This window comes from Cygnus atratus, chromosome 7, assembly GCF_013377495.2.
Source record: "Cygnus atratus isolate AKBS03 ecotype Queensland, Australia chromosome 7, CAtr_DNAZoo_HiC_assembly, whole genome shotgun sequence".
NCBI lineage: Eukaryota > Metazoa > Chordata > Aves > Anseriformes > Anatidae > Cygnus > Cygnus atratus.
In genome coordinates this window covers 25,185,272-25,212,610 of record NC_066368.1, presented here as the reverse complement: position 1 = coordinate 25,212,610, position 27,339 = coordinate 25,185,272, and the positions used below count along the sequence as shown (strand labels likewise).

Sequence of the window (27,339 nt, the reverse complement as noted above, 5' to 3'; positions counted from 1 at the left end):
ATTTTTTTTCCCTACCGAATGCAATTCTATGCGGGCACAAAAGTTTCTTTTTGGCAGGGCCAGAAACAAACTCCAGGAAGCCGGTGAACCTTTGTGGTTTTTACAGCAACAAAGGGCACGCTGAAAGCATGGATTCCTCTTTATCATCCTGCTCTGTTGTTCCCAGCCACCCTCCTAGAACAACGCTGTGTGCGAGTTGGAGTCATCTGGGTTAACGCCGCGTCCCTACTGCCTCCCAACAGCCTCCAAACGAGGGAAACCAGCGCAGCGATGCGAGGCGTTTGTGTGTGAACGGTGAGATAAACTCAGTTTTACGTTGAAACGTGCCTGAGATCAGCTTTGGAGGTGCAGCTCTCGTTGGCATCGCGGTGCCATCGTGCCTGTGGCGCTGCCAACAGAGGTGCCAACAGCCTCGTAACGCGATCGCGGATCCTGCAGGTCTCGGTTCCGTGTCGGGGGCGAAGAACGCGACCTTCCCTTTGGAAAGCAACTTCGCAGCCCTCGTGGCCGGGCTACAAAGCGCAGGGGCGGCCGGGGATGAGGCTGGGAGGCCGCAAGACACAAAGAGCCGTCCTCCCTCTTTGTTTCGCCGGACACACCGGCACCGGGCTCACCTTCCTCGGGGGGGGGGGGGCTCGGCCGGGGGCTCCGCTCCGCTGCCGGCCCCTTCCCCCCCGGGCAAGGAGGGCGGCAGCCGCAGGGGGTTTGTTGCAGGCCGGGGCTGCGGTGACTCCTCCTAGAGGCGGTATGCGGAGCGGGAGGAAAGCCCTGCCGCCCCCCTCGGGAGCAGCCGCCGCCATCGCCCTCCACACGTACGAGACGGGAGCCGGCGGCTGAGGCGGGGCGAGCGGGCCGGGGGGGAGGCGAGGGCGAGCGGCGGCGGCGAGGGGAGAGAGAGGGGGGAAAGGGGGCCTGGAGGAGGACGAGGGCGGCGAGGAGGCGGCGGCGGCGGGCACCGGCAGGTGAGGAGCGGGCGGCGGGGGGTGGCTGCGGGGCGGCCGCTCCCCTCAGCCGCCGTGAGGGGATGGGGGGGGGGGAGGCTGAGGGGATTTGGGGGGGGGCTGAAGGGGTTTAAGGGGGTCTGAGGGGGTTTTAGGGGGATGTGAGGGGGGGTGCGAGCCGCCCCGCCGGCCCCGCCGCCGCCCCCTCACGGAGGCTCCGGCCGCTGACTGGAGGGGGGGAGGGGCGGGGGGGGGGGTTTGCGCGGGAAAGCCAACGGCCACTCCGCCCCCCCGCCCCCCCTCGTCTCCTCTCTTCGCCGCTCGCCGCCGCCGCGCTGCACGGCGCCTGCGCGGAGCGCGCGCTCGCGCCGCCCCGCCCCCGCCGCTCCCCTTCCCTTCCCGCCGCTCGCCGGCTCGCAGCCAATCGGCAGCCGCCTCGCCTCAGCGCCCGTGGGGAGAGGGAGGGGGGTGGGCGGGGCGGGCGTGGCCATGGCAACGGCGCGGCGTTGCGCCTGCCGACCGGCCCCGCCGCCAACGGCTGTTGGCACCTCGCCTGAGGGGCCCCGGGTCCCCCCCACATTTCATCTATAATTTACCGAATAAAAGTTATAATATATGGAAGGCAAGGTCCGTGGGTGCCCAGCACAAGCACACAGCACATGCACACACCCCAAAACACTGCTCAGTACCAATGGAACGGTTCAGTAAAAGCAGTCCCAGGTCAAAGCTGAAGGGCTGTGGTGTTAGTCCCACAGCCCAGGGTCCAGCTCCCTGCTGAACGCCTGCTGCCAAAACTTCCAACCCTAAACCCTGCCCCAAATCCTGCCCTCAACCCTGCCCAAGTGCCACTTGGCACGTTGTGCTGCAGGGATGTCTCAGCCACCTGGAAAATCCAGCAGGAAAACTGTATATATAGCCTCTTGGCTATATATACACTGTTTATATAGTGCCTGGTTTAATCAGACCAGGGATTTTCCTGATTATTTCTCAAATACTTAGTGATAGTCGCTAGTGTGTGTTTCAATCCTGGTGTAGGTGTTGTCCTGCCTTGCCTCTGTCTTGCGTTTGATCGGGGATGTGAAGAGGAACAGCTGGAGTTTGCTTATCTCCACCCGTGTTGCAATAGTTTTCGCGCTGCATTACACAAGCTAAGCTTTCTTTTCTTTGTTTCCTGTGACTTTTCTTTCTGAGAGAAAAAATCAGGTAGTTTCTGTTGGTCAGTTTGGGGAGCTTGTCTGGATTGATGCAAGAAGGGACTTGGTGAACAGGAGAGCACCTTCTCTTCTGTCCCCTCTGTCAGGCTGCTAATATCACGTACAAGAAACAGCTTCTACTTTGGGCTCAAAGAAGCAGATTCTGAGCTAGATACTTTTTGATCGACTGTTAAAAATCTGTCTTTTTTTCATCTAACAACTCTGTTTAGGAAAAAAGAAAAATCTGTTGATGTGTTGTAGGCAGTTGGTAGTGCACTGAACTACGTGGAGGGCACCTATGCTTTCCTGCCAGATCTTGAACTGTTAATCTCTGAACTTGCTTCCTGGCCAGCTTTTCCACTTCAGGCTCACTTGCACATCACAATCTGTTTTTGGGTCTGTGTGTTAGTCTTATTTTAAAAAGTATTTGAGTTCTTAACTACCTAAATGTCACTACGTGGTTTTGTACTTCTGCGCATCAATGTAGGAAGGGCTGGAAAGTGGTTTTAAGGTTGTTTCAGTAAACCTCGATATGTGGGATGCAAATCATGGGGCAGTCTGGTGTTTGGGTGTCCTTGTGGAGCAGTGCTTGCTCTCTGCAGGTAACAGTGATGGGGTGGTAGTGCGGACAGTGGCAGAACCTCCAAGTGGCCAAAGCAGATCCACCTGGGAATAGGGAGAGCCCAGCTTCCAGCAGGCAAAAGGAAATTGTCGTTGGTTGCCTTGGGCTCTTGGGAAGAGGCAATTCCCAGAGTAAGGCCCAGCTTGCAACAGTCTACCTTATTTTCATCATATTGTAGAGAGCTCCAGGAGATCTGGTAGCTATTAAATCCCCCATAGCAACACAGGGGTGGTGGAGCTGTGAAGAGTAGGAGTGTGCCGTGACCAATTAGGGGATTGGAAGCACTAATTGCTTTAAATTGCCCAAGCCTCATGATGTCACGGTAGCCAGATATAGATGCAGTTTTTCCGACTCAGTGAGGACAGACTTCATGTACATGCCATGGCAGTGTTTTTTTAATGGGGACTCTAGTTTGTTAGGACAAACCCAGAGTCATTGCATCAGTTGGCAGTAATTAACGTGGGTAGACTTGGGTGCTTTTCAGCTGATAAGCTCGTGACATTTAGCAGCATCACCTGTAGACAAAAATGAGGAACAGCAGTGTTATAGCTGCCACTCATAGCTCTTCTGCTGTTGGCAGCTTTGGAGCAGTCCAGGTGGGTGCATCGTGTAAGTGGTGTCAGGTGTGAGTTGATGCCCATCCTCCTGGGTAAAGCAGGTCCCTGCCAGGGGGAGAAATGATACTGGCCCCTGGGACTTTGCTGTGGACAAGATGTAGCTCTTCTGTACAAGATAGCGAGGACTGATGTTCATCTGAGCCTGTGAAGTGTTGCCTTAGCATCCACTCTCTAAGATACCTGGCATAGGTAGCTGACTGCCGTTGTGTATCCTGTTTCTTTTTTCAAGTTCACATTAATTGTATTCTAGCAGATTTGATTATGCCATAGCTTGGTATTTTCTGCCAGAAATCATCTTCTGTAGGATACAAGAAAAGAACAAAGTTTCAAGATGTTTCATGTGTACCCTTGGCCATGTACATTGCAAAGAAGAGGGGAGGAATGATAGCAGAGTTTTGAAACTTCTGCTATTCTGGGGCTTAAGCAAAATTCTGCAAACGTAACCTGAACTGATACCTGCAGTGCATTTGGAAAAATGTTTAGGAATCCAAAGGTTGCTTTGGCAGCAGGGGGCAAAAATGGCTGAGAATAGCGGAGGCTGAGGGAGATAAGGAGAGAATAAAGGCATAGAGACAAAGGTGGAAAGTTCAATGAGGCAACAAAGAAATGAGCCAGAAGTGTGTTTAATTATACACACAAGTGTATATAATGTAACGGTGTGCCCTGGAGCAGTGTGCTTAGTTATGCAAACATGTTTTGATTTTCTATCACGGAGATCAAGTACAACCACTGTGTTTTCTGTGGATGCAAACCTCATGATGTTTGCTTTTTTTTTTTCTTCCCATTGATTTATAAGCAACTGGGATTTGGTACTACAGCAAATATATGAGAGGCTAGCTTAATATGATTTAGATTCATGATTCTTTGTAGTGTGCTCCTTCAGTATGGCTCTCTGTAAGGATCTCAGTGCAGAACTGAATTGCAGGGTGATGAAACTATCCTGGCATTGCAGGAACCAGATCATAGGCTCGTCCACACATTTATTAAGTTTCATCTTAAAATGAGATACTGTTGCTTGTGTTACTCAGAAGGCTGATCCACAAGTTCGCTCTTCTCCTGGCTAGAAACCTAGATCCCAGCCTGCGTTTGCTTGTTAATTTCAGTGTCAGTTACCACAAACTGAAAAGGATGCTTTATGAAGGTTAATCAGTAGCACAATATAAAACTGGAAGGTTATGCAGGGTTTGTCAGAAGTAGCAAATTTTGTCAATTGGGGCAGGGTGAAGGGACCTCAAGAGATGAACTTGTCCAGCCTCCTGTCCAAAGGCAGGTCCGACGGTACCTTGGTGACTTGTTGCAGATTTCTCGCCCCTCTGAAGTTGTGCTGAGGGAGAGGTGCTGCCGCCTTTCAGTGATGCTGTCATGGAGCTTTTCCCATCTTTTCCACCTTTGAAGCAGTCATTTGTGTCTCAAAAGACCATTATTATGTCTTATTTCATCTTTCTGCTCAGATTTTCTGTCAGGCCTCTGGCCAACCTCATCACACTCCCGAGGATTCCCCTTTTGGTGCCGTATCTGAAGCACAGAGGCCTCGGCACAAAGCTTGCCTTTCCACATCAGTTGTTCGGTCATACACAACTGATTCCTCCTGCATAAATGCACTTTATTCCCATTACATGGAAATTCTGGTTCACTTGGGTGTGTTTGAAGTGGCCCTTGCTGTCCAATCTCTGCTGATAAGCAGCAGTTTATGAGCTTTTTACCACCACTTGTGACTCCGGCCTGGCGGTTTTTGTGGAACTCAGGACAGGATGACAAGCAGCATAAATTTTGGTGTCCCTACATCCGATAGGTTTACTGGTTTAATCTTTCCCAACTTCTGCTACTATGCCCACATAATGTCTCGCAGGCACTAAGAAAAATGATCTGGCTGATAGACAAGGAGACAGCAGGGTTTTGTAGATTCCTGCAGGCCTTGAAGTGGTTTTATTTCCTTGACATAAGTGTTCAGGTTAGATTGTTGTAGAAACCCACCCTGGAATTAAGCTGTTAGGGATGAGTCATTTTCTGTGAAAGCCTGGCTGTGCTGGGGACAGGTGACCCTCTATGGAGGATCACAAATGAAATGCAGCTTTGTGCCCTCCTCAAATGAGTGTTGATGTTCCCAAGGGTCTGCAGTGCTGCTGAAAGACTTCTTTCAGATGCCTATTTAAAATGCAGATTGTGATTTTAAAAAAAATTTACGCCATCACGTAAAGTTGTCAATACTTTTTAGATTATCTCCTGCCTTTTGTTTCCTCGCTCCACCGAGGCGAGTGAACGCCGGGAATTAAGTAGCTGTGCCTTCATTACCAGAAATGCCATCTATGACAGTCACTTTCCTCGCTGGCTTCAGAGGAGAGCATCTTGAGCTACTCTTTGTGTACCAAGATCGGCTCTCAATGCAGAAAAAGCCCATCCCGAGAAAGCTGGATGGACAGAAGAAAATGGTAGCCAGTCCTTCTGAGATGAGAGATTAAAGAGAATTCTTTAATCCTTTAGATCTGTGGAGGAAGGCTTCTGCAGCCCTCTCTAGATGCTGTGAAGGTGATCCAGAGAGAATTATTAAAGCAATGAGGTCTGTGAGCTGCCCCCTGGGGCTCTGTTCCTGAGGCCAAGCGGTGCGAGGGGAGGTGCCTGAAGCATGGCTGTTTCCCTGCTTCTCTTCAGCCCGACATGCTAGATTTTCTGTATAAAAGACCCCTGAGGAAGCTGTATTTGTGGGTAGGCTTTGTCTTCCGCTGTGTGAGCAGCACAACTTCCTCTAGCTACAGGCAAAGGTGGCATCAACATCTGCTTTTCAGGTTGCTTAATGCGATCCATTGCCCCAGTTCTCAGCTGTTTGTAACTTGCTGAACTTTAAAATCAGCATTGAAACTTGCCATGCTGTGGCTGTCTGCCTTCTTGAGAGTTGTTTCTGGTTGTGTTTTTTTAAAAAAATAAAACAAAAAAACATTCATTTAATGTACGCTGGATTTTTAATATTTTTTTTAATTCTCCAAACAGTATTTCTGTGGTATTGCTATACTGGCAGTGCAGTAGTCAAAAATGAACAAACAAAACAAAGCTATAGCACCTGTTCCAGTTGTCTGAATATAGATAATACCTCGACTTTATCACATATTGAGACTGGACTTGTGGTTTTTTTTTTTTTCTTTTCTTCTGGAAGAACAAGACAATGATGTATAAAGATGTTTCTCACATCCCGAACACCAATTCTATTTCTTCTCTCTTACAGCTTTTGGTTTGGAGTAAAGGAATAAGAATCACCAGCAAGTTGAAAAGCACAAAGCTGCAAGATGTCGGGCCGCAGTGGGAAGAAGAAAATGTCCAAACTGTCACGCTCCAGCAGGGCAGGCGTTATTTTCCCCGTGGGGAGGATGATGCGCTACTTAAAGAAAGGAACGTACAAGTACCGGATAGGTGTTGGAGCACCAGTTTACATGGCAGCTGTCATAGAGTATCTAGCAGGTAAACCAAGAACCCAATACTGATCAGACCCTCAGGTGCTGATCGTGCACGGCAGCCTGGGGTACCTGTGGGATGAGATATGAACGTGTTCAGCACTCTGAAAGTCTGGCTCTGAAAGGGCAGGATATGTATAAATTCGCTTAAAATGCTCAAGGAGATTAATTTGCTTCTTGAAGAGGCTGAGGATGGAAATTTTCTCCTTTAGAGGCACTGTGCTTGATCACTAGTTGGGCTGCTTGCTCTTTATTGCTGCTCTACAATAGGTAGTTTGAGAGAAAACTGATAGGTTTGATACAGTAGGATATGAATAACAGTAGAGAGGGGAAAAAAAACCCTCACTTTGTACATCTGTAGTGTGTTTGAAGTGAACAAACTCTGTTTTGTTGGCTGCATTTTTCCTCGTGGAACAGTGTCAAAGTGTTATGAGACATGGAGGTGGTGCATTTGTATTTAAAAAATTGTTTGGCTTGCTTGGATGTATAAAGAAACTGTGTCAAGATTTAAATCTTCCTATACACCTGAGGTTTTCCTTTGCTTTATGAAAGTGACTTCAGAGAAAGGGGCAGGTGTCACTGTGATGACATATACTGTAATATTCTGCGGTGTGTTGTAACACACTGTGGTATTTTGGACCATCCTATGAACGTATCTGCCTGGATTCGTATTTAAGTGTGGGAAAACAGCACCTTGCTGGATTGTTACACCGCCTGGCAGAGAGAGGATTCTAGTTCAAGTTACTGAAGTGTTACAGATCAAGACTGAGGTGCATTAAAGAATCTGTGAGGAGTTACAAGCCTAGAAGTAGTCGAGTGGGTTAATGTTTCAGGAGTGTAGTTTATTACCAAAGTGGCAAAGAAGAAGCATGCGTGGAGCCTGGTTGTCCATATAACAGTACTCCAGTCTTTATGTAAACACTGCTGTCTTTTTACACACCAAAACCTGTTCTCTCATAAAGTCATTAAAAGCACTATTTCCCTTTAAAGGTGTGGAGAAAATCTGAAGCAGTGATAACTTCACGTTACATTTCAGATGATGCCTGATAGCATGTTACAGAAACTTGCACGTTTGTGCTGGTTAATTGCAGGACCAAAATACAATGTTGCTTATGTGGAAAAAATGTGAACAAAACTTTTAAGCTTGCATTTATGTTTACCTCCAGCTCCTTCAAGAGTTAAGTACAGAGCTGGTTTTAAACTAAAGCGCCATTGAAAAGCAGAACAAAATCCAAGATGGTGAGCATATCCCCCACTTTCTTTTTTTTAATGCTGTGTAAGAGCTAACACGTTTGTATTTTTCAGTCTTATTTCATCATAGAGAAGGATCAGTTCTGAAAGTGAGTTTGGAGGAGCCCTTTTGCTTCATTAAGAACATAAGTATGCTCATATTTGCACGATCCAGTTTCAGACGTTAAAAACAAAGTCTTATAAGTGCAGAAATCCCTCCCTCAGTGGAGCTGGTGCAGTTGTGCTGTTCCAGGGAAATCCGTGGCTTGTGGAGCTTCCTTAACTGCGACACGGAGCGCTACTCAGCAGAGATGCTTCAGAGTTGGGGGAAATGTGGAGGCAGAGGATTCATAGCTCTTACAGCTCTCCTGCTCTGCCCACACTGCTTTTCAACCTTGTTTTTATTGCTGGGCCCCTATATGTTTTCTAGTGGGAGTTGAGACCTTTAGGATTGCCATAAATATTGATTTCTCTAGCAAGGTGTGTTTGCTTTTTGATACCATTGATCATGAATTGCTTAGAAGTCACCTACAGCCATAGGTTGTCTGGGTGTGACAAGAAGAACACAGTATTACATGAATTTTGGAAATTGCCCTAACTTTTGTTACTGAATAACATGTTCCTTAGTGACTGCTGACCTTCAGTCTTGGGAGAAACACTTTTTTCTATTCCCAGTCCACAGGCCCGCAGCCTTCAGAGGAGTTTCCTAGAATAAACATCTGGAGAAGCTTGTTCTCTGAGCTGTCACAGTTATTACGAGGTGTATGAACAAATTGCCAGATTAGTGTCTGTTGCATGCAGCACTTCCATAGCGCAGACTAAGTTATGGTAAGCCTTTCAGAACCTACAGCACAGCACTGTTTGCCTGTTGTCTGAACTAGAACAATATACCTTGGTTCTGGTTCTGCTTCTGGCTAGTAAATGCAGTTAAATTTAAATGATTAATATGGTAAGGACAGATTATATGCAGGCCTACACTGTGTTTTAGGAAAAAAAAAAAGAATGTATAGTCAGCCAAGCAAGAGAACTGCTAGATATGTAGGCTGGGGGCCCACATAAATTGTAAGGGAATGTTATTTTAAGCTGCTTGGTTCAGCAGAGAGAACCCTTGCCCAACCCTGTATATACTGTGAGAGCAGAGCAATATTTCTGAGCAAACACCTATTGTTTGTGGATTTCCAAACCAAAGTTTCTGTGCTCTGTCCAGAGTTTTGTTTGAAAAGATTACAAAGATGGATAGCTTGATTAAAAAGCAGCATTACAGTGTCTGACCCTGCTGATCTAGCTATTCCCAATGTGTATGCATTAATATATAATATTTAGTTTTGGGATGCCTTTAGAAACAAAATGTGGTTTTCCGAGGTTGTTGTCAGACAGGGTACTTTATATCAAACTGGTAGCATTTCTTAACATTATCTGATGCTTCCTGTTTTAAATTTGTTTGGTGATGTCCTGCACACAGGGGAACTGCTTCAGGCTAAATCTGGGGGAGTGCGAGTAAAAGGGTGGGGAACTCTACTATGGTTCTTCAACCCTTTCACCGAAGTGGGCTGAACAGTTTTCTTTTGCCATGTTAAAGCATTCATGATAACTTTTCCCCTATTCTTTTTATTTTCTGCTTTTAAGCAGAGGCTTTTTGGTTTTATGAAAGGGGAAGGGTGGTGTCTGCCATCCCAAAGAAATTTGTTCTGTTTGGCCAAGCTGTAACTTTGAAAAATCACAGATTGCTCACGCTCAGCAGCAACTTCTTTGATTTTAACAGCTAAAATCTCCGAAGACTTAGGCTGGAGCATGCTCAGTGAGGACCTTCTCAGCTCCTAGTGCTGCCCAGACTGCCAGTGCATCGTCCCCGCAGAGTGACGGAGCATGCCTCAACCTCTCCCAGCTCTGACGTGAGACAGGACCGCGCGTGGGCCGCCCCACACAGTGACTGAGCTTGCTTCAGCCCATGGCTACAGGTGCTCAGAAGGAATTTCCCCTCTCACTGCTGTCCCCGGCTGCCCCTGGTCACAGCACTGAGAGCAGGGAGCATGCTTTCTGTGGTCTCAGTGGTACCAGGCAGCCCAGAGCTGACAAAAGCTGCGCAGAGGTGGGTGGCAAGAGGTCTGGGACTGGAGATGGAGTTAGAGGGGCCCTGGGTGGGAGTAGGAGAGGCTAATCCTGCTTACTGGGTGTGAACTGGGAAGGGCTGGAATTAAGTGGATAAACATCCCAGGTAAGGGAGACTGGGGTCAGGGAACAGGTTCCAGATTGTTCAGGGAAGGAGGAACAGTTAGTAACATTTTGAGGAGCTGATGGTTATGGGAGAAGAATGCTGATGTTAGAGACAGCTGAGTATGGCTCTGGCTGGTGGGGAAGTTAAACTGAGGGCCAAAGGGAAAGTAAGTGGCAGAGGGTGTCCAAAATGATACACACAAAGCTGAAGAGAAAGTTGCAAAAATAGGGCATAGGGCATGGATCAGATGGAGGGAGGTGCTGCTGGTGAAGAATCTAGAAAGGAGGATCGAGTCTGAGAGGAGTGGACAGAAGGCAGAAATGTCCTGGGAAGGAAACTGAGGTGGAAGTCTCAGGTGTAGGCTGCCTAGGAAAGGGGAATGGGCTGTGGAGCTGGGAAAGCAAGTCACAACTGGGAAATGGGTAGGGTGGGCGAGGCAGGAGGTGTCAGATTGGACCAGAGCTGCCTGACGTCTATCCAGGACGTAGGATGGACTCTCCTGTGAGTGATCGGCCATGTATGTGATCTGTCAGTGGCCTGTATTTGTGTTACCCTGAAGCACTGAGCCTCTTGACTAGCATCGTCCAGGTGGTGCGTGTACACCTTGAGCGTCCTTATGCCCAGCCACCACGTGGTTCAGTCTGCCTTTTGGCTTTCGTAGGCATTCTCTGTGTTGCAAGCCACTAGATCCCCTTTTTTCCCTTTGTTTGCGAGATGGATTGTGGCTGCAGCCCACTGCCATTGTCAACACTGAATCTGAGCTTTGGCTTACCAACTCCATTGTAAAAATGCCAGCAATCACTGCAGTATATCTTGAGAAGAGGTACTTTTTAACCTCGACTGATTAGCTAATATGAGGAAGATCTTATCAGGGATCTAAAGCTTTTTATTTTTTATTTTTTTATAATCTCTATCCTGTTTCATATCTTAGGCTTGCAAGTCATATTGCAAAACTGCTACTTAATTCCTATCCAGAAGCTTATGTTTACTGGAACAGTGTTGGGCTCCACTGGCTTCAGATTCAAAAAAATCATGAAAAAATGACCTCGATTCTAGATTTCTGGACTTTGCAACACGCGCGTGCCAGACTGTGCTGTGAGTGTGTGCGGGGCTGACTGCAGCTGTCATCGTCCAAGTCAAATATCGGCAGAATGTGTGCCATAAAGCACCTTCCAAAACATAGGCAAAGAGTACAGATGCATCTTGCTTAGGAAGCAGAAGAGTTGTGAACGATGTGCTGGTCAGAGGAACTGATCGAGGTGGCAGTGGAAAGCCATGTTCTCTAAATTAGGGAAGAAACAACGCCAGCAAATGCTTCCTCCTTCAAAGGACATCGACTGGCATGCTCTTCTGTCTGGCGTGCTCATCTGCCATCAAGAGACAAACTGAGCAGTTGCTTTTCCGCTTGCCGATGGAGGACCAAAAACTCCATCTGATGCATCTTGTCAGAGCAAAAGGTATTACTGGGCAGATTTGTACGTGGTAGCATAACAGGAACTGTCAGAGCTTACCTTAACGGGGAAGTGGAAAACCCGATAACCTGTCTGAAATCATTCTGCTTCTGTGATCAGTAGTTCTCAGTTATCTTCCTTATCGGTCCAACTGGGCGCTTCACAAAAGCAGGCTGGGCTCAACTGACCAAATAACTTTGGCCTGACTGTGATGCTTTTAGTTCACACATATTCCAAATCTGTTGATCCATCAGCTAAGGAAACCTCTCTTTCTCGTGTATGTTACAGCGTGAGACAATGGCATCCCGTTCAGGTCATAGCTTTGCGGCTGCTTGTGTTGGTTGCAGGACAGCTAGGTTCTTCCCTGGTCCTGAGTACTTATCAAACAGGATTAAGGGGGTCTACTGAAAAGACTTAAAACCTTCTTTTTGGGATCACTTAACTTTTGCAAGATCCAAACACCAGTGCCCAGTCTTCTACTCTCTTGTAGCCCAAAGTCCAAGAAACTCCACATTTTTTTTATAAAGGTAGTTACAGAGGGTGAGATTTGTCTTGATTTTTTAAATACTGATAATGTGATCACCTACATATGAACTTAATCACCTAGGTGCTGTGTAGAGTTGGGTCAGTTCTGGACATGGTTCTGCTACCTATGTTCAATTCCTTTATGAGGCCATGGTGAAATGCGGAGTGCACAAATGAGCTAGTTTGCTTTTAGCCATCTGTGCTGAAGATGTCTGAATTTGAAGTTAAGCTTCCAGTGTGGAGGCTTCTTGTGTGGATTTTGAATCTTGAGGGAGCCAAATTATTTCAGAATTCACTTTAATTCTTAATGTCTGCTGTTGAGAGGACATAAAATAAAACCAACTTATGTCTGAGAATATCCAGATGCCCAATTTCAATAGAGCTTGCTACAGTGAAGGGCTTCATTATAGGAGTTATATTCTCAGACTGCAGTCTCCTTAGAGTTTAGATGACCTCAGCTGCCGAGATGTTTCTACTGGAAACATAAACCAGTTTCTTTAGGGATCTGTTCTTATCAGCAGAGGATGTGATAACTGCAGCCTCCAGATTTGATTGTTTTTTCCTTTTTTGCAAATGCCATTTTATGTTCTTAAGACTGAGTCCCTGCCTTCGTTCTGAAGTCTCCAGCATTCGAAAAATATGCATATAGACAATCATTAGAAGGAGATAAAGCAATTATGTACCTATGCAAATTATTGGCATCCTTTGGTAAGTTATTTATATGCATCGTCTGCGGTCTGCCCTACATCATCTCTGTCTTGGATTCCCTTCTTCCTGGTGTCCTGTGGTATATGAAAAGTGCCTGGCGTTTGAGTGTTCTGCGTTTTTTGCTCTCAACATTAGGCAGAGGACATTTGAGTGCACCATCAGGATGCTGCTGGCCAAAAGACCCAGAACCTGGGGGAGTGGGGTGAGCACACGGTTAGCAGGATGTGCTTGTTGTTGGCACATCTGAAAGAACTTCAGTTCCCATCCAGGTAAGTATGTTTTTTTTAATTCCTGCTGCAATTTTCCTCTGCTGTCGGCATAAATCTGCACAACCCCATGGAGAAGTATGGGTCTCCTTTCTTGCTCTCTGCTGGTCTGCACACAGGATGGATGGCAATCTGTTACTGCTGTCTGCTACTGCGTTAGCTCCACCAACAGAGGTCAGGGATCTGCAGGCTCCAGCCCTGCAGCCCCACGGGGGTGACCATCACTAGACAGTGCAGGATCTCTTTTCCATCTCCTTTAAAGTCTAGGTCAGACACCTCAGAGTTGGGAAATGCCAGAGCTGAGGTTGCTGGCCCAGCTTTTATTGTAGACCCACTGTGGTGTTGTCTTGATCCTGTTTTTGACTGTCTGCTCGCTGCTTTTTCCTCAGGCTGGAGGCCTAGTTATGACAGACATGGTTCTGATAGCTCCTAAAATTTAAATGCTCCTCTTTGCAACTTTATTAAATGTTTCTTGCAAGTTTTGCATGAATAGTTGTGAAAATTTTCGACAGAGAATGACTGCTTCTTGAGCAATTTGCTGTGAACATGCACACAACTTGAAACAATGGCTCTCAAATCTCCAACATTCAGTTAAATATGTGTGCTCTAGCAGTGAAAGCTGGATGACAAGTATGCACTTTTGTTATTCTAACAGAGCGAAATTGAAAGCTTGTATTTTTCCCATGAACTGAGAGCTAAACCTCTTGTTGAAATCCTTTGGATTTTAGCCAGAGAGCATTATGCAGATTCCCACTAGACTTTCCATGGAAGTTCTTTCTGTAATAGTTACAGTTCTTTATATAATTGATGAAATGGGAGTAAGACATCATAACAGAAAGCTGGTGGGCTGTAAGTTTCTTACTCCTGTTACTGACAAATGTAAAAACAAAAACAAGACAGAGGCACTTGATACCTTTTTAAACGAAATAAGGTGCAAATATGACTTTTGATGGTTATTTGGAGCAAAACATTCCCTTCTCCTTTCTTCTTGGTGCTTTATTGAGAAATAAGTCATAAATCCAGCCTAAACTGTGTAAGTTAATTATGCTGACTGCTACAGTTTGCTTAGAAAGATTTGTCTGTGTTTCCTCTATACCAATTAGAAAACCCTCAGCGACTTCGGTCACTGTCTAAAAGTTACTGCAAAGGTAGAAAAACTTTTGAAATGACCGCCTGTTCCAGGAGACCTAGAGAACTTTCTACCAATAGATCATGCATTGAAGCTCTCGTGTTGTCTCTGCTTGCATCTAAGTCAAACCTTTTGTATCTTGTTCTGAAATGAAGCTTCTCACAGATTTTCAATGCCCTTTAATACCGAATTGCAGCATCGCCTGGCTAGTTTGTTGGCTTTCAAAGTATTTCTTTAAATGCACCTCAGTCTTTGTCTTACCTGGTCCTCAGAATCCTTGCTGTTTTGTCACAACTTTCTGAACTAGGTTTGGGGTTTCATTGCATGCTTTGCTGTTCTGTTACAGGGTTACTGCTAAATTCTGGACTGCTGATGTACATTTTTATAGGGTGTTTGTTCTTTTTTGAAAGAGAATTCTGACTTGGGAATCATAAAAGAAGTTATGTGAACCAAGCTTAGCATATTCTCTGCTAGCTGTCCTTTAGGAAATTAGGAAGAACAAATTCTGTTATGTAATCTTAAAATATATTGAGTGTTATTTGGTTTCTGCATTTCCAAAGCAAAGATCATTTAAATCAGTAAAATACCCCTGAAAAGGTAAATAGATAGGAAAAGGGAACGTAAAATGAGTATACAGGGTGTACAGAAGTTACATTTTTGTTACTCATTTTTATCTCAATGTGTTTTGCAGCTGAAATTCTAGAACTAGCAGGAAATGCAGCAAGAGACAACAAGAAAGGAAGAATTGCCCCCAGGCACATCCTCCTGGCAGTAGCAAATGATGAGGAGCTGAATCAGGTACTTCTTTACATTGCAGTGTGCATTATCTGCTGTAGCATGAATGAAGCTGCTACCAAGAAAGTTAGAAATACTAGCCTGACATATGAATGAAACACAATTATTAAAGTAGAAGATGACAAGATGTTGTCAACCCAAATTAAGAGCCAAAAAAAAAAAAGGGTTCTCTGATATTATATCTGAAATCACTTGGACATAAATTTTGTTGCTTCCACAGCCTGTGGGTTGTGTTGAAGTGGGAGAACTTGATGCTTAATTTTTAACTCGGTGATATCTGATACTTAATAAAAATATGCAAGGCAGATGACCTTTTCCAAAAGCTGTAGAAGTGTGTGTGTTTTCTATTACACTGTCTGTGAGGCCCATCTTGGATGGGGAGCTGGCTCACTCTCTGCTGTAGCTGCATCCAGCACTGCCTCTCCTTCCATATGTCTGAGTCTTGTTAGCACACAGGCTGGTTTTGCAGTGTGTTTTGACTCTGACGATCACTTGTGGAGGGAGAAGAGAGGTCATGGCATGAGTTGTGAATTGCAGCATTCAGGGCTGCTGGAAAGGATCAGTCAGCATCAGAGGACCTTTTCTTGGATGGCCCTGTGTAAAGATGAATGACATCACTCACACCTTGAAAGGTTCCTGCACCGAGTTTGTCTGCTTTAAATAATGAAAATGTGGTGCCCATGAAATCATCCAGCTCTGCTTTCTGTTAAGGAAACTGAAAACTCAAAACAGAGGTGATGAGAGAAGGAAAAGAATTGGAACACTACCAGCCCATTCCCTGCACCATAAAACTGGTCACTGGCCTGTGGAACAGATCTGCTGCTGTCAGTTAGGATCGGCCAGGTTTTGTCCTCTGTGTAAATACTGCTGCCCGTTCCTGTTGTTTACCCCTGCAAAGCAGGTTCTTGGGTCTTATGCTTACTTCCACTGCATCTGCTTTCTTGTGAAAGTGGTCTACAGCCCTCCTCCAGCAGCACTGTGGTGCAATTTTTATTTACTTTTTTAAAGTAGTCTGCAAGTGCTTATATCCTCTTACCCTCACTCACTGCTTGCGAGTCACCAAGGTGTGCTGAAAGACCAGCACTGAAAGACAGAAAAGAGACTGATCTGTAGAGTAACAGAGTTCTCTGGGATATGCTGATTGACCTTGCTGGGACTTGCCAGTTTTTTTCTCTAATTGGGCTTTCTTGTGATACAAAGAAAAGGTACAGTGCTTTAGGAAGTGTGGGCTGTGTGTTTGTGTATGTTATGGAGTCAGCAAAAATTGCTTGAGTGCAGACTTAGAGAATCTGTAACGAGCTCCTTTACGGTGCTTTTCCTTGCAGTTGCTAAAAGGTGTGACTATTGCAAGTGGAGGTGTCCTGCCCAGAATTCAGCCAGAGCTCCTAGCCAAGAAACGGGGTGCCAAAGGCAAATCTGAGACTATCCTTTCCCCTACTCCTGAGAAGAAGGGAAGAAAATCCATGGTGAGCAAAAAGAGTGGGAAGAAGGCAAAGTCTAACAAAGCCCGGACACCCAAAAAGGTAAGCATGAGGCAGATACGTGATCCTGGATATGTGAGAGAAGGTTTGGATCAAAACCAACTGAGATTAACAGGAGGAATAAATTGGTGCCTCTGCATTAATTGTTTGTCGCAACTGGAAATAGGAGGTAGGAGTTGATAATAGACACATCAGGAACTTATTTCTCTAAACTTAGAAATAAAGGGGAAGATGCTTATCACAGTATTTTTATAATGAATTTCTATAACAAAAACCTTTAAAGCTTCAAGGGAAACTTTTCAGGTATCCATGTTACCCTCTGCAGTACCTTCTTGGTAACTGTAAAATTTTTATCTCCGCACTAGCTGTGTTGCAGTGAGCTCTAGCTTTTAAAATACAGGGAGCAGCATTTAAAATCATTTTCTGTTTGAGACATCTCACACCATCAGCCTTTCACAGGCTGTTAAAATTTTTTCGCTGTCTGGAGAACTTGCCATGACATGGTACGTACATGTCATTTTTGACAAGCATTTTGTTTCATATATTCTTAGCTGTGCTGTTACCAATCTTTTTTTAAGAGTTAGGAGAAGAATAAGTGAATTGGAACTTGACCACTGCATCTTCCCTCATGGTTGCCCGTCCTCTGTCACCATCCAAAATGGTTTAATTTGGTAAAGCAGTAACCCAGATCAGTGCTCTTTGTTTGTCATTCCAAAGCTTGTATGTTAAAACATTGCTAAATTTTGATTAGGCTAGGATTAAATAATTTTAAACTTTGACCTAAACTTTTTAAACTTCTTTTTTTAAGCACATCTTTCTGGAGACCTCTAAGCTTTGATACATCTCTGTAGTTGAGAACGTGTAGAAACAACTTTTTAAAAGAAAGCAGAGTTGCGTATTAATTAGAATAGGATGCCTCTGTACTGAATTCATCTACCACCTTACTTTGAATTGTGCACATGCAAAGTTTGGACTTGTTAAGAGTTAACTTCCTGACTTATCCTCACATCTCTCAAAATTTAGTTGAAGGTGTGCTCCAGCAGCCCAGGTAGCAGCAGGCTTTGTCCTTCTGGAGCTAGGCTGCATGAAGGAATGTGTCTCTCAAAGGGGGTTTTGCATTCAACCTTCACCTATTAGTTATCTCATTTAGTCGTTCCATCTGTTTGTATGGAGGTGTGATGGCTCCCTTCTGTCAATAGGGATTGAGATTTATGAATCGTTATCTGAGGCTTACGTTTTCTTTCAGATGTTTTTTCCTTCAGGTTGGAGCATTTGTCGGGGTTACTGTTTGATTCAGTGTGAGCTCTGTTCTCTTAGCAGCAAAACCAAACACACTAGCACACACCCATCCATAAATACAGCCTTAATTGTCAGTAAAACCACAGGTGGAGGTGTGTGCCCCTGACACTCAATGTCTACAAACATATGTAAAACCTCAGATGAACCACTGATGTTTTAGCATTTTATAGACAGTGAAGACCTCTGTTATTACCTGATCTTTGGGGAGTAAAAAGCTATGAGTAATATATTGCTCTGAGAAGATGAAATTTGTATTAACTCATGAAATCTGTTACTGAACAACGTTAGGTGTTAATTTGCATTCAAGAGTTTTTGTTTCGCCCCCCCTCTTCCCCAAATTAGAATAAACAAAAGGACAACGAAAAAGAAGGAGCTTCAAATTCAGCATCTGAAGATGGACCTGGGGATGGTTTTACTATCTTGTCCTCCAAGAGCCTCGTGCCAGGACAGAAGGTAATACAATTTATAATATAACAGATTGGGATCATAGCAAAGAAGCCTAGCATAAACAGAAGGATGCTTTAAATCTAATACCAGTAAAAAATCTTCTCTGCCTTCTTCCTTAGTGGTCCCAAATTTAAGGCCAGAACTCACTCAAGTCATAGGTGGGGCAGAGGATCGCAAAAATACATCTGCAGATAAAAGATTTCCAAGAATAATGTTAGTCAGCCTCTCTTCTCTAGAGACTGATTTCTTGGCTAAATCTATGGCAGAGTTTTGTTCCATTTGGATTTGTCTGAGTGTCTAGCATACTGACAAACCAGGTTTAATCTTCTAGGCTATTTATTATTTATTAAAAAATAAACTATAATTCTGGGCCAAGCCTGAGGATCGCTCATCAAGTTCCACATACTGGTTTGTGCCAGAAACCTGGGCACTCCATCTGAAAGTGGGCCCTGGGGTGCCTCTCTGACTGTTCAAAGTGATCAAGTCTGCTTCTCCATCTCTGCACAGACTGTGACACCTTGCCTGGCCAGAATTGCAAAACTGTCCCACCAAAATAAACCATGTCAGTGGGGTCCAGCCAACTGTCTGTTATATTCTTTCCTTCCTTATATAGAATAGTAAAGATTTATTATTATTATTATTATTTTTTCAAGTAGTAGGATCATCTGGAAAAAGAGTTCTTCCTGAAATTGCTTCTGTAAGCCTCCCCCCCCCCCCCCCGGTGTACCTTTATATGAAGCAGTGCTTAAAAATTCAGTCTACCCAAACCCCTCTCATAATAAACTAGTGGTCTAGTTTATGCCAGATGCATACTAGATCCAGAAGACCGCTAAAAGCAGTAATCTTCCTAGGTGGATGAAACCTGTATCTCCTTTGTTAGAGTTCTGTATTGTCCTTAGTTCCTCCAGAATCCGTGCAGATTCCCCCTTTCTTCTCTAAAATGGGCAGTGTTTATTTTTCTTATTAGGACATAAATTCTGTAGCGTAACTTGTAAGAAATGAGGTGTGTCAGGCACATGTTCAGCAACTGTAAAGTCTTTTTAATAATTTCTAGGATTTCTGTCCTCTGTTGCTGCTCAAAGTGATGAGGCTGTGAGATTTGGGGAGCAGCCTTTTTTGGGCTCCTTAAGACATCAAGTTTTGGCCAGTTCTTGTGTCCTGATGCATGGGTGGGTAAAACATTCCTTGTTTTATTTACATCAGGAGCTGAAATGAAATTAATTACATGGGTGCTGAAGTCTGTATGGATCAAGATAGGGTCCAGCCATTCAGTAGTAGTTCCCCCTGCAAATATGTTACCGGGGACAAGAGTTTCTATAGAGGACAACCTTTTATTTTTAGTATTTTCCTCTTTTAAACAAGAGGGTTTCCAAAGTGAGCATTTTTTTCTTCAAAGTGTGATGCTAGGACAGGAATGAATCTTATAGCAGTAATTTCCTGTGGAACAGGCTTCCAAGCTATGGGCACGTCATGAAACATCAAGCGGTGTACAGACTAATTAAAGGTTAAAAATCAGAATCAACCATACTGAACACGATAAAATTGTGTGAATTGTGAATCCAGCCTTTTTTTTTTTTTGTATGAAAGTACTTTCAGACACAGATTACTAATTTGATTCTTTTTACTCTCTCATCCTTATCTTGCAGCTTTCTCTGACACAGAGTGACATCAGCCATATTGGCTCCATGAAAGTAGAAGGCATCGTTCACCCTACAACTGCTGAAATAGACCTCAAGGAGGAGATAGGTGAGGCCCTGCTACGTGCAGGGGAAAAAGAAAAATTTAAGGTCGCAACAGCAGCTGGTCTCCTAGCTGCCTGCTGGGATTCCATCCAGTTTCATCTGGATTTTCCCCAGGCCATAAAGTATCACTGAACACTTCTGAAAATCAGGCTGGAACTGAGTAGATATAGTATGCTAATCACTAATTTATCTTTTTTTTTAATGATGACTAATAACAATGAAAGCACAGATTATCTGTTGCTGCATATGTGCAGTAAAGGTGTAGATAGTCATTATTCCAGTCTTTATTGGGTTATTTTCTTTTTTACATTTGCTTTTGGAAATTCTGTGAGGAAAATCATGTACAGTAATAACACTTATGGTTTTCCGTACAGGATTTTGTATGCTTCAGAAATACCCATGTACAAAGCCTCATACTGCTCATGTGATATAAGGAAATATTATTACTGTGGTGTAAAACAGGGGAATTGCCATGAGGGGTGTAAAAAAGATATGCAGCCAGTTGCACAGAGAGACTGAATCCACTAGCAGGCTTTTTGGATCCTTGTTGTATACAGTCAGTCATTGAGGACTTCACTGGCATCCCAGCTGTGTTTATTTCAGAAATTGTTTCAGGAAAGTAGTAGTGTTTGTATGTTGAGTTGATTTAGAAGACTGAAAATCTGAGTCTGGAAAATCCTCCTCTTCACTTCTTTTAACCATAAGCCAAAGGAAGTCAGCTTTCTTACAGATAGCTATGTTAATGTGCGGTAATAACAGAGAAGTTTTTTGTGAAAACAATAAAAAGTAAACTATCTGTGGCTGATAGTGGCAGGCGTAAGCATCAGCTGCTGCTTATAGAGGGAAACATGACAATATGTGCACAATGTCCTTTTAAATCACATAGAATTGTTTTGTTTTGCTGGTAACTTGAAGCCAAGGCGTTTTGCTCTGTTTCCTTGCAGGCAAGGCTTTGGAAAAGGCAGGAGGAAAAGAGTTTTTAGAAACAGTGAAGGAGCTTCGCAAATCTCAAGGACCTTTGGAAGTTGCTGAAGGTAAAAAGGATATTATGCTTTGTTTGTGGAAATGGCTTGTTCAGTGTGTTCTTTTCTCTTGGCATTCAAAGCTGTTCTTGATTATTTATGTGCCTTTGCTTATGTGATGCAAACGTTTGTTTCTTCTTCAAAATTGTTGCTGATACAGGCTACCTGTTTGGGGGCAGGAGAGGGGAAAAAGGGAAGAGGGTTAGGATACCTCTGTGCTGTGCACATCCTGTCTTTGGGCTTTTAGGTAGCACCTTAAAAAGTTACAGGAGGATGATTAATTTACCTTAGGCAGTTTCTGTCTGTGGGAGTCCAAAAGTTACGGAAAAAATTGTGCTATCACCTCAGTGCCTCTTTCCTCTCCTACTTGTACCACATTTCTTAGAGAGGATTAGCTCTCAGTCTATGAGCAATTCTAGTTTACAAATTACCCTGATTTATGCATATTTGATGAACAATGCAGTCACAGCAACTACCTCACTTTGTTTGAACACCAATAAACATAAGATTTGATATAATCTATAGAACTGGCATGGTTTTCAAAGAGTAATTGCTGCTCTTTTCCCAGGCATTACAGCTACAATATAGAAATACAAATTACAAAAGAGCTCTCTTCAAATGTTTAACGCATGTGTAGCAGTGAATAGTTAAGGGCTTGAGATTGTCTTCCTTTGTAGACAAATTTAGCCAATTTATAGGAGTTGAATGTGGGTGAAGATGGGAGAAGTTACAATACATCTCTTCGTGCCTTATGTGGCTTAGTACCTCAATACTAAAAGCACTGAAAAAAGCATGTCAGTACTTTAAATGGTTTTGTTTTTCAAATTTCCTAAATGAACAATCTAATTATAGAGAGATTTTTGTACAGTACATTTTACTTCACTTTTGCATTGCATCAGAAATATATGCCACAACATCCAGCTAAACTACTTCTCTCTATCAACATCACATAGATAGACAGTTGACTTATTTTGTGCTCTTAAACTAGTCCCAGGAAAGAGGATAATCTTAGTTTAATGGAAGGAAAATGTACTCTGTCAAGCACTGTGTTGTGCTGCTGTGTTTGATGTTGCCACATCCACTGGTTTTCAGGCAAGCACTAACAAATGGTTTTTAATCACTTGAGCTCCAGCCTGGGCCTTGAATTCAAGTGCTGTTCACAGGTTACCTGTGTTGTTTTCAGTCAATTTGCTCCTTGGGTTAAAGGCCTGAGGCTTCTCTTCTGGTTGAAATTTAAGTAGCAGAGTGAAGCATTAGATGGAATTCTTCTGTGATGGTGGACAAGTGAATAAATCCAAGTTTTTCATCCTTGGGCAATAATTGCGTGACTAATTTCTGGGTGTTTGACCTGAGAGTCCCAAGGCTTAGATTTTAAAAGTGCTAAAAGTCACAACTGCCACAAAAGCAAACTGATGCTATGCTGTGAATGTTGCAAGTCCTGAAAAAATGAATCTGAGATTTCTAATTGGACCTTACTGGTGGCTACTTTCAATAAACATCTTTGATTTCTCAGGTTGTTGTCTGAAATCACCTGTCTGTGAAGGGGATCCAAGTATTGCTAACCCTCTGGAGCTGTACAGATGTTGCAGAATATTTGTGCAAAGCATTCAGATAAGGCCATGACAGCACTGCAGGAATGTCTATTGGAGAATTAACGACATTGTATTCAGTGCAAGATTTTGATACTTTGCATAAAAAAGAACATGCAGAGGCCATGCAGAATGAGAAAGCTATAAAATATTATTGAATAACTGTCTGTTAACCAAATGAGCCCAGGTTCTTTAGAGAATAAAGAAACAATTGATCACACAAGTAATGATAGTACAGTCAGATTATGATTGCAAGTGAGTCATTGTGGCTTACTTTCATTCCTAATGTATTTCTTTTGGGAGAGGCAATGGAATTAAGAAAGTACTTGGGATTGAGAAGTCATTGCAGGGTGATTTCTTTTCAAAACTAAATGTTGTTGTATTTTCCTTTGATAGCTGCACTTACTCAGTCTAGCGGCCTAGCAGCAAAGTTTGTCATCCACTGTCACATCCCGCAGTGGGGCTCAGACAAGTGCGAAGAGCAGCTTGAAGAGACCATAAAGAATTGCTTAACAGCTGCAGAAGACAAGAAGTTGAAGTCTGTGGCTTTCCCCCCTTTTCCCAGTGGCAGGTATGACTTTTTCTGCATAAGAGGATTCTGAATTGTGTAACAGTTGTATGACTAACTATCAGAGCTGCTGCTGTGAGAGGGAGCCTGTGTGTAGAGAAATGAGCGTACTCTCAGGAGAGGAGAGCTGAGCTGACTATGAGTAGAAGAATGAAAGAACATTTTTATGTCCCTTCATTTTAGTGTAGTGAATCTTACTAAAGCTCCGCTGGTATTAATAAGGTTACACTGGCACCGTACTGAAGGTAAGTGATGCTTCTTGAGCTAGGTAAATGCAGAATATTTACTTAAGTCATCCCAAGAATATATATTAAATATACTAGTCACACAAATGATTTCTTTCAAAAGAAAATCACTGTTTCTTAAATACAGTTCTGCTCTAAAAAGGCAACTATGACACCAACTGTAAAACTTCACATTTCTTTCTTAATAACTAGCAAATAAAATGTACTTGACTAAGAAATTCAAAGGTGGTGTGTTGTTTGGTTTTGTTTGTTAGTTGTTTTTTGAAGGTACTTGGTCTCTGATTATAAGAAACCATACACAAGCCTCACTAACTGCAGAAGTTGTTCTTTCACAATAGGTTTTGCACGCTTATGAATAATTTGAAATGTAATTACTGGTTTTCCTCGTGATGCCCAAGGAATAGAATGTGTACAGCACAGTCCAGTTGCATTGGCCCTGTAGTGAATGAAATGAAAGTAAAACTGTTTTGACCAGTGAAATCATCACATCTCACTGAATAAAGAGGAGGAGGAAATGCCATTTTTAGACAGATGTTTTCCAAAACAACAGTATTTTTATGGACCAGGATAAAAGAGTAGAGAGACAATGTACTTTTGCATAAATTGCTTTCCTTTACACACAGATATATTTTTGTTTTATTTTTAGTGTTCAGTCAAAGCAAAGTGTGATAAATTGTTCTATTGCTTCTTTATTAAAGTTCGCGTTTCATTCTGTGAATTTTCCTTCTGTCCTGTCTTAGTAACTGTTTACAGTAACCAATATAATGTAGGTAAGGAAGCAGTTGATGGGATGTTTGAGTTGTGCCAGGGCTTTTCACATGTATAATCTTATCATAGAAAGTAAAGAAATGGAGTTTAGATTAAGTTATTTGTGCTATGAAGTGAATATAAACTAGCTGGAAAACATTTTCAAAAAGTCTTTGTCGATAGCTTGTTGCCACAAAGATACATTAACTGGGTTGTTACAGAGGTTCGTCGTGGGACCAGAACTAGTAAAAGTGTGTCTGTCAGTGGTCATTTAGATGATAATGAGTATGCATATGACAGGTGTTGATGATCAGTTTCCAAGCTCTTTTTTTGGACAGTGTTTAATATATATGGGATAAGTCTGAAATTGCTAACGTGAAATTGAGTAAGAAGTGAGTCGTACTGCACTTAGGAAGGGAAATACACAAATGTACAGCATATTATTATCCGAAAAGGGGAAAAAAAGAAAGCAATTTAAAAGCTGCTCTGGATGCTATTAAAAATACTGTGATTTTTCAACTGTAAGCATTGTTAGGCACTGGAATGGCATATCTGTGTTCTGGAGTGGCCCCATCACTGAAGATCTTTGAGGATAAGTTACGACAAACTTAATTGAGAAGCAGAAGAGTTGTGTGTGATCCTGCCTGTAAGGGCGTGGTTGTTCTGGCTAAAGTTTTTGGCATAGATCTGACTTCCTTTGGAGCATTATCGTACAGTAGAATCTAAATAGGAGGCATTAAACTTGAGAGCAAGCAGCAGTTAAGTTCAATGCCTATCTGCAATCTCAGCCAGGTCTTAACTCGCCTTCAGACAATTCAGCGCACCCCAGTACAGTCTCACCCAGACTCTGGGAGCTGTTCGGCTTTCTACATGCTTATGTAGCAAGGAAACTACATCCATGCTCTTTAGGGTTGTGCAAAATCAGCAGAACTATCACAGCCATTGTCACGCAGCAGAGAAACTCCATCAGGGAATGCCGGAGAATGTCACTGAGATCTGGAGAGAGAGAGACAGGGAGACACATCTATCACTTCAGGAAAGGGATGCTTTCTAGGTCGAGGAATCTCTTTGGCGTTAGACAAGTACAGCAATGTGGAGACCTTCCTAAGCACAAAGTAGAGCAATGTGCAGACCTTCCTAAGTGCAGGCATAGCATAAGGCAGGGTGTTTCACAAGGTATGCATCAAGTTCAAGTAGAACAGTACTTGAAATTGTTTTTATAGCAGTCATATTTTGTATAAACAAAGATGAAAAGCTGCTGACCTTCACAGAAACTACTTTGTGCTGAAATGAGGGCGAAGGAACCGAGCTGCAGCTGAACAGTTTTGTGAGTTGAAAAGGGAGTACGAGAGTGATTAAGATACAATAAAACTGAAGTCTCAAGGACATGGGTCCGGTGCTCCAAGAATTGTCACAATTCAACAGTGCTTGCTGTAAAATTTGGTAGCGTTCCAGTTAGTAGCCTGGAAAGTATTACCGTAAAAAAAATGAAGGAAGGAATGGATCTTGGTTTGAATTTGTAACTTCAATTATTTTCACTGAAGGCTCAAGCAAAGTATTGTTGGTGACAGGGAAAGGAAGTCAGATGTCATCTTTTTAAAACAATTTTGTTTTCAACTAAAGAAAAAATCCTTGAACTTTTTAGCCTGCCCGGCATGGCATAGACGAGTTTGATTCTAAGGTAGAGTGTTTAAAATACTTTGTGTAGTTATAAAGAGTAGAAGCAAATGAAAACAGTGACAGTGCCAGCAAGGAAGCTAACACAGCAGCAGATGAATGTTGTTATCAGAACCTCGGGGTTTGCTTCTGGGATGTGCATGTGTTAAAACTGTAACTGATGCTGTCTTAACCGCAACGTGTAGTGGGTATGGCTATGGTTTGTTCCTTTCGGCATCACGTGTGCACAATGCTTGCACACATAGCTGACACTGTTGTTTTGTTTTCTTCCCCTGTCCCATAGAAACTGCTTCCCAAAACAGACGGCAGCCCAGGTGACTCTCAGAGCTATTTCCACCCATTTTGACGGCACCAGCTCTTCCTCCTTGAAGAACATTTACTTTCTGCTCTTCGACAGCGAAAGTATTGGCATCTATGTGCAAGAAATGGCCAAGCTAGACACGAAGTAGCAACGGCAGCCAAATGAAACTTTATTTTTCAACAAACTTGAGTAGCATTAAAAGCATTAGAGGTGGGTTTTATTTTTTCAATGTGGTGAGGAGGGGGAGTGGTAGTAGTGTGATGTGTTGTGACTTGATGAAGAGCTGTGACTAGAGATGAGAGGGGGGTTTAGTCCGATTTTTTCATGATCTTAGCATCCTCTAGCCATTTATATCACCTTAAGCAATTGAGTTACCATCTCTTTTTCAGGAGTTTTAGTGTCCCTTGTTACTTTAGTTTAGAAGTTTTTAAAGAGTAACTTCAGTTTAGATTTGTAGTGATGAATTTATCACACACACACTTTAGAGAAAGCTCTTAAATATTCTGCTCCCTTTTCCCCTCCCTTGAGGGTATATGTTAAACGTCTGCCTCCAGCCCACGGGGGGTGGGGTGGGAGGGAAGGATTTTAGAAGTGACGCATGAGGAGCTTCTGTTTTGCTTTTAATTCACAATTATCTCTGTAATTACTGAGAATATTTCATGTTGATTTTGTTTGTTTTATAAGAAAAAAAAAAAGAAAAAGATGTGTCAAGTATGGTTATTGTTATAAGCCCTAGTTTTGCTCTGGAAATTTCTCACCTTTAAAAAAAGAAAAGCAGCATCCCTAATTAGGTATGTGTTGTATCACACTTAGTACACAAGTAACCAGCTTCTGGCAGAAGTATAGTGCTGTGACTTAATTAAAGCTGCTGGGGAGATGCTGGCACAAAGCTGCATTATATTCTGCTGAGTTTCAGGATCATCACAGCCTTTTCAAGGCTTTAGGTGGGTTTTGCGCAGGCAGTGCTGCAAGCCATTCTTCCTGCGTGCTGCAGAGCAGATGCCAGGTCTGTACCCGAGTAACAGGCAGATACCTCTCTAGAAGCTAGAGTAGAGAAAGCCAGGGAAAAACCACATAACAAACAAG

At 43.3% G+C, this 27,339-nt stretch overlaps 1 protein-coding gene across 3 annotated transcripts; it reads left to right on the top strand.

The window, feature by feature from the left end:
* LOC118246206 (core histone macro-H2A.2) lies at nucleotides 1-26,934 on the top strand. Of its 3 annotated transcripts, none has more exons than XM_035543099.2 (9): nucleotides 1-294; nucleotides 6,591-6,823; nucleotides 15,032-15,138; nucleotides 16,461-16,658; nucleotides 18,258-18,368; nucleotides 20,009-20,108; nucleotides 21,049-21,138; nucleotides 23,112-23,286; nucleotides 26,236-26,794. In XM_035543099.2, the coding sequence occupies exons 2-9, from the start codon at nucleotides 6,652-6,654 to the stop codon at nucleotides 26,399-26,401; spliced, it is 1,119 nt and encodes a 372-aa protein (XP_035398992.1). In that variant the 5' UTR covers nucleotides 1-294; nucleotides 6,591-6,651; the 3' UTR covers nucleotides 26,402-26,794. The 3 variants fall into 3 exon arrangements, with proteins under 3 accessions (XP_035398992.1, XP_035398974.1, XP_035398983.1); XM_035543081.2 differs by lacking the exon at nucleotides 1-294 and adding an exon at nucleotides 675-812; XM_035543090.2 differs by lacking the exon at nucleotides 1-294 and adding an exon at nucleotides 745-962 and having other exon boundaries at nucleotides 26,236-26,934.
* The last annotated feature ends 405 nt before the right edge of the window (nucleotides 26,935-27,339 follow it).

Excerpts from the sequence above, each read along its gene's own strand:
- LOC118246206 (XM_035543090.2), top strand. The coding sequence starts at position 6,652 with ATGTCGGGCCGCAGTGGGAAGAAGAAAATGTCCAAACTGTCACGCTCC. Across the intron at positions 18,369-20,008 it reads GCCTCGTGCCAGGACAGAAG|CTTTCTCTGACACAGAGTGA; the intron begins GTAATACAATTT and ends CTTATCTTGCAG. Across the intron at positions 20,109-21,048 it reads AGACCTCAAGGAGGAGATAG|GCAAGGCTTTGGAAAAGGCA; the intron begins GTGAGGCCCTGC and ends GTTTCCTTGCAG.